The 9,957-nt window shown below is 42.9% G+C and overlaps 1 protein-coding gene across 1 annotated transcript in view; it reads left to right on the top strand.

Moving 5' to 3' along the window:
* Window positions 1-9,957, top strand: part of bin1a (bridging integrator 1a) — a 14,653-nt gene extending 4,696 nt beyond the window's left edge. The window contains exons 9-20 of the mRNA XM_071904533.2: window positions 34-109; window positions 656-711; window positions 1,651-1,694; window positions 3,289-3,359; window positions 3,518-3,640; window positions 4,002-4,085; window positions 5,549-5,569; window positions 7,690-8,106; window positions 8,759-8,809; window positions 9,224-9,316; window positions 9,441-9,542; window positions 9,856-9,957. Of these exons, the coding sequence (XP_071760634.1) occupies window positions 34-109; window positions 656-711; window positions 1,651-1,694; window positions 3,289-3,359; window positions 3,518-3,640; window positions 4,002-4,085; window positions 5,549-5,569; window positions 7,690-8,106; window positions 8,759-8,809; window positions 9,224-9,316; window positions 9,441-9,542; window positions 9,856-9,957 (1,240 nt within the window). The remainder of the gene's footprint in view (window positions 1-33; window positions 110-655; window positions 712-1,650; window positions 1,695-3,288; window positions 3,360-3,517; window positions 3,641-4,001; window positions 4,086-5,548; window positions 5,570-7,689; window positions 8,107-8,758; window positions 8,810-9,223; window positions 9,317-9,440; window positions 9,543-9,855) is intronic.

Raw genomic sequence — 9,957 nt, forward strand, 5'->3', positions numbered from 1 at the left:
TCTCTCTCTCTCTCTCTCTTTCTCTCTCTCCAGTCGTGTTGGGTTTTATGTCAGCACCTTCCAGAGTTTGGCCGGTTTCGAGGAGAAGTTCCACAAGGAAATGGGCCGGGTGAGACTCGTACACAGGCCTAATGCTGGATTTAGATAAAGAGTAGCTACACAGCAAACTGAGACAGTATTCGCAATGACAGATGAAGGGAAATTTTGACTGTGCCAATGTTGACTGCAACAGCAGGAGCTGCAGTAGAAGCTGAAATATTTAAACTTATTGTAAAACTCCTAGTAAAACAAAAATAGAGGCTTGCATTACATGGGATTTTCAGTTACTTTCATACAAGATTATCCTGTGTATTACTGCCTTAGTTTGAGGGTTGTAAATACCTTCTCTCTGAATTTGGACATGACAATGCAAACTAGCTTTAACAGTCAGGCAGCACAAGCCATCCCATTCAACTGATAGTGATACTGACCGGGACAACAAACACAACATAATGATTTTCTATGTCATACGATATAGAATAGTTTAAGATAATCTCTGTTGTTAATGGATGATGAGCATTACTTTTAAAATTAAGATTTTAAGTGAATTTATAGTGTGTATTACTGTAATGGTATTTATGTAATGCCCTCTCTCTCCCTCTCCCTCCCTCTCCAGTTGGATCAGGATTTGTATGATGTCGTGGTGAATTTGGAGGGAACAGAATCAGGCAGGTTAGTAAAAAATGCAGGCATAAAATTATAATCCATCATTTAAATTCTGTAAAAAAAAATAACTCTTTCTATTGCTGGCTGCCACATCTCTATGATTAAATATAAGCCCTGTCCCTGCTAGTGGATAAAATCAACGTTTCAGAATATCTCAGGTCAGGAAATGTATTCAGCTCACAGCTCACTTTTAATACAAGCAGCAAAAATAAACACACTAATAACATTATGAGGTTCTTACTAAACAGCAGTCCTATCAACAGTCAGTAATACTGGGGCATTGTGTTAAAGTTTAGTCTTTCTGTTTTGTTAACATGTCTCAAAGTAACATAGATTCTGATACGGGGCAGACTGTTAGCTTTTTGTTCATTCTTCCCTGTGTTAAACAACCATAACCATAATTACAATTCTTATTCTGTGCCAAGAATATATTTGACTATAGGGTAAACACACTTGCCATGTTGTATCTCTATGGTCTTTTCTAGGCGAGGGCTAAAAAGAAATATTTTCAAAAATGATTGCAAATATTTGAACCTCTTGAGGGTACATGATTTATCGATGTTACTGCTATTTTGTTCCCTTTTCGGCTTGTAGAAGGTACACAGAAAGGTGTAGCAGTTCCCTGTTTTTCTGAGACAAAAGTCTTTTGTTACAATATGCCTATTCTATGTTTTTAATATTTAAATCAAGAATAAGTTACTGTGGCTTCTGCAGTACTAGTGGATAAATGCAAGATAGATGTATGAAAGGAGACTTTTATGATTGCTGACACTGTAGCATCAACATCCACTAACTTCAAATATTTCATATTTCCCAGATAATAAGGCCAAACAGGGGAATAAAGCACTTAAATACAAACATATCAAGATACAGGAATAAAGCACTACAGGAATAAATGAAATGGCATGCATTAACCTGAAGCCACCCCTGACCCCCCCCTTGCAGAAAGACAGGTAACCGCGGCGCCTCATCATCGGGAGCAAACAGGAGGTAAACAGCAGCAACAGTGGTAACCATGGTGACGAAACTCTTGTCTGTCTGTCCGACTGACCTGTCTGTCCGACTGACCTGTCTGTCCGACCGTCTGTCTGTCAGTCAGTCTGCGGGCTTGGGAGAGTTCAGGGACAACTAGTGCTTGGTTGTTGTTCTAGTGAATCCACAGTCTGAGCAGAGTGTTGACTGTGTGGGCTCAGAGCTGTAGATATGCAAGAGTTAAGCAAACCTGTTTCCTTAAAGCTGCACTAGGCAATTTGTTTTGTATAAATACGCCCCTCTTATCATATCAAGCTAAATTACAAAGTGAGGCTGCAAAACATAAGAGCATCCCAGCCCTGCGAAGTGATGAATTGAAGCGTAAAGCTACAATATGCAACTTTTCTCCTTGAGGCAAGAAGTTAGTTCCACCCCTCTCCCCCTCACTTAGTCAAGTTCCCGCCCCAACACTTGTCACTGTCAACAGGCATTGAAGTAAACACAGGCAATAAAAAAAGCAATGCTGACGTTCACTGTTTCTATCTTTTGTTTCTTACTGCTTTCCGCTGTTATTTTTGTTGTCATGACTTGCCTGCGCTTGATAGCCACAACACAGCCCACAATTGTCCACACCCACATGAAATGGCTTGTGGCCAAAAACGTGCCCACTGAAAAGCCAAACAGTGTGATGTAGACACAGTCAGAGACAGACTGATAATGTGTAATATATAATTTTAATTCATTGTTATTTAATGTGAAAAAAGTTGCATATTGTACCTTTAAGAGTGAAAAACAAACTGTCACCTAGCACTCACCAATGTTGGATCCTTTACCTCTCTCGTGCCTTTAATATCCACTGGTGAACATGAGTGTGCTGTGTGCAGTTTAATGGCGTCATGTTTTTTGGGTATTGAGGTTCAAATCTTCCAAAAAGTTACCTCTTGCTGTCATTTGGAGCCGCCAACATGCAGAGTTGCCTAGTGCAGCTTTAATTTGTCAATATGCCAAACCCTTTAAATATCTACTGCTCTGGGGCTGTTGTGACAGTTTCAGATTATTGTCCCAACAACAACGAATGCCTCTATCATCACTGCTCGTTTGTGAGAACTTACAGCAGGCACAGACTGAGCCTGCTTGCATGGAATGGAGGGAGGGAAGGAGGGATGAATGGAGGGAGGAATGGAGGGAAGGGAATCTCACTTTTCTTGCATGACAGCGCTTGCCATGACAACTTCTCTCCGCTTGGACTCTGGTAGAGCATGCCCAGTAATAATCTAGTGGCTTCCTTCCTTCTTTCCTCCTTTCTAGTAGTAGTGTATCTCTTTTAGCTTCTCTCTTTCATCCTTCTCTCCCCTTGTTTGCTACCCATGTTACTCTCTCTCAAATCTTTCTTTATCCCTCTCTTGTCTTCCATCTCTCGCTCTCTCTCTTTTTCTTTTCCACTGCCTTTTTCTCTCCTCTACCTCTCTCTCTCTTCTCTCTCTCTCTCTCTCTCTCTCTCTCTCTCTCTCTCTCTCTCTCCTCTTTTTCTCTCTCTCAGTGGTGGTGGCGGCGGCGGCGGCGGCGGCAGTGGCGGCGGCGGTGGCGGCGGCGGCGGCGGCGGTGGCGGCGGCGGCAAAGATGCATCAAATCATACTCTCAGGCCAGGAGGACCACCCCCCATCCCCAAGTCTCCATCCAAGGTAGAGATACACACGCACACACACACACACACACACACACACACATTAGCAGTCTCTTCGTTCTATCTGAAGCCTGCTCCTCCCCATCCTCACCTCCTGAATGAAGGAAGAACTATATTTTATTAATCAACAATTTACTCTGACTTTCTCCTTCCTAGCTGAAGCCAGCAGTGCCTCCTCCTCCCAAGGTGACTCCATCCAAGGAGCTGAAGACAGAGAACATCATTAACCTGTTTGATGCTGCGGCTACACCTGATATCAGCATCACCTCCCCTACACAGGTCAGTGTGTCTGTAAACAGCGGAACAGCCCTTTAACTCTCCGCTGTCCTCTCCTGTACAGGTCAGAGCCTTCAGTTATTCCTTCCTCTGGCCTCCTCCTCCTCATCCTAGTCCTCCTCCTCTATTCTATTCTATTCTATTCTGTTCTGTCTTTGCGCTTATTTTTTCTTATTTTTCATCCTATTCTCTCATCTTATCTTCTGCTCTGTTCTGTTCTGTTCTCTTCTCTTCTCTTCTCTTCTCTTCTTCTCTCTTTTCTTCTCTTGTCTTTTACTCTGCTCTATCCCACTCTATTCTATTCCTGTGCCTACTCTATTGCGCCCTGTTAGCCAATGAGCCCTCCTATCCCTGTTGTTGTCAGTTTGACAGTCCTGCAGTGAGCACCCTGTTGGACATGGACCTGGACTCTCTCAGTGCAGCAAGCAAAACCTCCACGGCCGTACAGGTGGATGATTCATGGCATGAACATATCGATTGTAGAGCTTACACTGTAAAAAATGTAAAGTTTCACAAGTGATTTTGTATCGTATTCAGAGAAGTTTTATTTATGCTCATTTCATGAAACTTCAGTTGACATAAACTCACTGCACTGACCAGTTGTATTGTTGCTGGTATCAAAACATTTCTGACATTTCTGTTTCAAGAAGTAGGCTAACCATGACACAAGCAAAAAAAAAGGTTAGCGTCAAAAACTGACATTTCTTGAAACCAATGCAGTAATTTGACTTAAAATATCTTGAAATAAGCTTGATAAGTCTGGATACAAGATGAAATCACTTGCTAAGCTTGCCATAGTTTGCAGTGCTACCTGCTCTGCTTCTGTCCAGTTTACCAAACTACAGGTGGATGGTGGCATGATGAACTGTAGAAACTTGCTTTTAGTGACCACTTCTTTCTGCTTCAGCACAATCCACAGGTGGATCTTGGCATGAACTGTAGATTATAGACCTGCTCTGCTCTCACTTCTTACTCTACAGGCCTAAAGTACACATGAATATAGTTTTAAGTACCAGAATGACTTGAGCTGTGCGTGGTATATCCTGGCAGACTGTTAGACAGTCTGAAGTGTGGGCACATCACTTGTAGGATGAGAAAAATTAAGCACTCCTCATGTTATTCGAAGTATTCAAAATATATTCAGCTCCTGTTTGATCCAGGTGTGCTAATCAGCTTCCACAATTTTGAGAGGGTGCTAAAATATTCTGACGTAGTCCTGTCCCTGGTTTGCCAAAGCCTTATGATCTAGAGCTCATGACTTAGACTTCTTCAGTACAACCCACCACACTTCAAGTGGAGGGCATGAAATGGCATGGGTGTCCACATTAACAAGCAATTTAATCTTTTTTGAGTCTTAATATCCTATTTTTCTCAAAACATACCTGCCAATAATTTTCACTTTCCTCACCAAGCTTTCTGAAACAAAAGACAACATCTTTGCACTTTACCCCTCGCTTCAAGATAGTGTAGTTTGTTTCAAGTCTTGATGCAAGTGAAATTAATTTATCCCATTGTTTTTTTTATTAGTTTTGAATAAAATTAGCTTTTAAGACTGAATACAAGATTAAATTATTTGTTAAAACGGACATTCATATTTTGCAGTGCACCGTTTCTGTACAGTCCATTCACAATACGGGTGGATGACATGTAAGCTATTCTAGACTTTAGACAGTAGTCACCTCTTAAGACTTTTGTCACTTCCTACTTATGACCTATTTCAATTTTTACCAAGCATTGCTTGTTCTGCTGAAGATCTACTGCTATGGGCTTGTAGGTTTAGAGCATGGGACCTGCATTGGAAATGTTTCAGTGAATGCAATAGAAATAGACTTGAATTTCTAGGAGGGTTTGCCACATCAGTTTACAGTATGGCCTTTCTTCTCATTCTGTTGCTCTCTCTGTTTTCCACAGCCTGAAAACTGGGACTCATGGGTAAGCATCTTCATCCTCATCCTCAAAATAATTACCATTGCTATCATCACCTTTATCATCAGACTCTTATCATCATCATCTACATCGACTACATATGTAGACATTATAGAAGTCCCACTCTTTATGTGATTGCTGCTCTGCTGCTACACTACTGCGACACTCCCAGAAGGAACTGTTTAGAAAGTCCTGCACTACACATGCAGGTTAGATGCTGGGTAGGGACTTCTATAATGGCCACTACTGTGTGTAAATAAGCTTTTGTAAAAGTCTGTCTGTCCCAAATCTGTTTGTGCGTTAGCAATGCCCTTGTGTCCAGTGCTTGATGTGATAACAGCACTATTCTGTGAAGAGGTTGTTGTCTTACAGCACAAATAGAACTTGGGAATGAGCTAGAGTCAATTCAGTTTCAGATCAATATTTTCTACATTATAGAATAATTCATATTAATGGTGTCCTATATTCAGTCCCCTCTCTCTCCTTTCTGTCTCTCTCTTTCTATATGTGCATGTATATTCATATATAGATGCCAAGCCTATTGATTGTAAGACACCATTAACATCCATAAAATAATCACAAAGGTACAAATGATTTTCAACTCTTTTAGTGTAAATTTAGCTGAACATTTCAATTGAAAATTATCTTATGAGTGGACTAATTTGTAATTGAATTGACTGCAATGATCTTTGACCTCCTTTCTTTCTGTTTCCCCCATCTCCCTGTATGTTCACATGTTCCACTGATAGGACATGTACAGTTTACATGTTAGCTACATGTTACATGTGACACACAGGGAACAAGTAACTGTTTTCAAAGTTGAGTGAAGTTGCTCATGAAAGCTGGAAGAATAATGTCTGTTTGCAGTGGGTTGCTTTCACTTGCACCATTTTATGTCCCTAATGGGATTAAACAGAAAGCTCTCTACAAAGGACAAAAATGGCTCACAACAAAATGGATGCAAATGTTTGCTGTGACTTCAAGTGAAAGCAAAAGATTGAACCACTTGTGGATTGAGGGTAGAAATGAGACAGGTACGCTGATCTCCAAACCTGTACTCAGAGCTAGTGGGCAACTTCACAGAGCGTTGCTTTCAGGTTGGCCATCTGACCATTAACAAACCTTTTTTGTCCATCCCTTTCGCTGTAAGAGAGATGTGTCTCAAAATAATACAGTTTCTACTGTATTAAAGCTTGAAGAAAAGCAATGACAGCTCAGAAAGGAGCGACACCTCTACTCTTACAAAGCACCCTTCTTCTTTCTCCATCTGAATATAAGCGGGGGAATATAAACCATGCCTGCCAACCACATAGAAGAACCAACATCTATCTTCTGATGGGGAAAAGCCTGACGATTGTTGCTTTTTTTCTGCCTTTTTTTGCCACCCCTCCTTGTCCTCATCTGTCTTTTAATTTGATTTGAACCTCCTCTCTGGCAATCATGTATTCTTCTGCATCAACCTTCCTGATTGTCATGATGATGACTTGCTGGCATCTGCTGTGGAACTCTTCACATCGGTGTCCATGGCATCTCTCATGGCCCTGTTTCTGCTCATACATGGCCAACCTGCCCCATATGCCCCTTAAACATGGCATATAATTCTCATTTTTCTAAATAACCCTCGGCTCCAACTCCCCAATCCCTCATCCATTGTAAAACCCCTCAATGTTCGAATCCCTGAACTTTTGCCTGCCATTCTGGTCATATTCTGCCAACCTGCCCCTGTTCACCCCTTAAATACCCCTCTAATCCCCAACCCCTTGTCCATCTTAAACCTTTGACTTTGCCCTTAACTTTTTAACTCCTTCAACCTTGACCCTTGCCCGTGTTCTGCTCACACACTGTCCATACACAACAAACATCCCCCAAACACCCCTCAAAAATCCCTTATACTCCCAATACTGCCAATTCCCAAACCCCTTTACCCATTCAAAAAATGCTTAACCATTGAACCTGCCCATATGTATTCCTTATACCTCACTCCTCTGTCCCTAAAAATCCCCTCAACCATTTAAATTACGGACCCCTTATAACACTCATATGGTGAAATACACCTTACTCCCAACTACCCAACCCCGTCCATTTATAACCTTCTGACCCCTTGAAACCTGACCCTTGCCCCTCAGCCTGAGGACGGCGGTGCCCAGGAAGAAGAAGAAGAAGAAGAAGACCAGCAGCCCCCTCAGCAGCAGCACTACGACCCTGTGGCTGCTGCTGCAGAAGGCTGGGGGGACGACGGCTCGCAGCCCATCCGCTACGACCCGGTAGCCGCTGCCACAGAGGGCTGGGGGGACGACGGAAGCAAGCCAGTTCGCTTCGACCCCGTAGCTGTAGCCGACGAGGGATGGGGGGATGAAGGGGCCCAGCCGGTTCCTTATGAACCGGCGGCTGCGGCCCAGGAAAGCTGGGACGATGATGGGAGCCAGCCGGTTAAAGAGGCGTCCCCCACCGAGGATGAAACACCCACCGCTGAGGCTCCGACTGAAGCCGCCGAGGAAGAAGCCCCCCCGGCTGCAGCTACGGTGGATAATGAAGAGGGTCAGGTAACGAAGGAGAGACAAAAAAATGGAGAGATGCATCTGGACGGAAAGGGTGGATGCATCGACTCTTGAGGAGAGGAGGAGGATTGTGCAGCGGGGGGGGGGAAGGGGATGATGAAGAAAACAGGTGATGGAAAGGTAGATTGTGAATGAAATGGGGAAAGAAGGAGAAATCTTGAGATGCAGAGATTTAGGATGCATCTGGACCGGAAGGATGGATGCATCAACTGTGAAGCAGAGTGGGAGATGAATTGATGAGGGGATGGGAAAGAGGGAGAGAACAGTATAGTCGACATCTGCTCCATAACACTGCACACATTTAATCCCAGTCACTGCTAATCACAAATAAACAAAGTGCTGTGCAATAGCTTTTACTGTATAGCAAATGTGCAACAGCGTCTAAGCTTCACGTCTTTAGCCTTGCAGTTCTGCCTGCGCTTAGTCAAAGTACTTGACTGTATTAACCACGGCTTCTCTGTTCAGGCTCTCACAGTGCCGTCTGTTTGTGCTTTTGCCTGTCTTTGTCTCTGTCTTGCCTGTCTTTTTGTCTGTCTGTCCCTCTTTCTTTCACTCTCTATCCCTCTTTCTTTTTATCCCCCATCTGTCTCTTTCTCTAACCTCTCCCACTCTGTTATTCCTCCGACTTCACTTTCAGGGTGAAGCTGCAGCTCCAGCAGAAGCAGCTGTGGAAGAAGCAACAGAGGAGGTGAGTGTAGGTGGACTACTATAAAATGTTCCCTTTCTGTAATGCTGTGGTTTTTAATTGCAAAATGCCAGAAATTACTTTGTTTTCATTTCAATTACTTTAGCAGTTGACACAGGCTGGGAAAGCCATAACCATAGCCATATTAGAGTTTTGAAAAAATGTATATTTGCAATTTTTCAAATTTTCTGCTAATTACTATTAGTATTAGTATTCGTGTAATTGTTACAGCTGGATGTTCATTACCGTGAGAACAACCCTTTGGAAATGCCTTTTGGTGTGTTATTTCAGTTACTGTTTGTTTAGTTGACTAGATATGAGGATTCAGATGAAGACTTTGAGAAAGCTGTGTAATCATACATGCCTCCTCTCATGCAGTATTGTCACATAACTGTGCTTCTTTCTTAATCTGTCTAGACGCCTGCAGCAGCGGCAGCAGCGGCAGCAGTGGCAGAACCAACCGAAGCAGCGGCAGAGGCGGGGGAGCTGCCTCCTGGCTTCTTGTTCAAGGTAATTTCAAAGACTGGGTAGGAGAAATGGTTATACAGGAAAAAAACAAATGCTGGGTGTTATAAAGATCAAAGATATATATCTATATTCAGAGTGTACTTACATGTGTATTTATGTATTTTAGGTCCAGGTGATGCATGACTACGCTGCCAATGACTCAGATGAGCTGGAGATGAAGGCTGGAGACGTGGTGTTAGTGATTCCCTTTGAAATCCCTGATGATCAGGTACACACACACACACACACACACACACACACACACACAGATACAGCAATGCATGCATACGCACACACACAAACACATATGTATACCCACACATTCCCAACAGTACTGTAGCAGCACACCACACACAGACACACAAATGTGAGACATACAATATATGAACGCGTACATTCATACACACACACACACATATACTCAATGCGCACCATGCACAGATGCATGGACATACATGGACACATACTGTATGTACACACACAAGCACACAGGTATATGGTGTGTTGATAATGTCTTTATTTGTTTGTCTGTGTGTGTTCAGGATGAGGGCTGGCTGATGGGGATGAAGCAGGATGACTGGTTCCAGAACAAAGAAAACTCCGTTAAAGGGGTATTCCCCGAAAACTTCACCCAGAGGCTGTGA

The sequence above is a fragment of the Centroberyx gerrardi genome, chromosome 10 (genome assembly GCF_048128805.1).
Source record: "Centroberyx gerrardi isolate f3 chromosome 10, fCenGer3.hap1.cur.20231027, whole genome shotgun sequence".
NCBI classification, from domain to species: Eukaryota; Metazoa; Chordata; class Actinopteri; order Beryciformes; family Berycidae; genus Centroberyx; species Centroberyx gerrardi.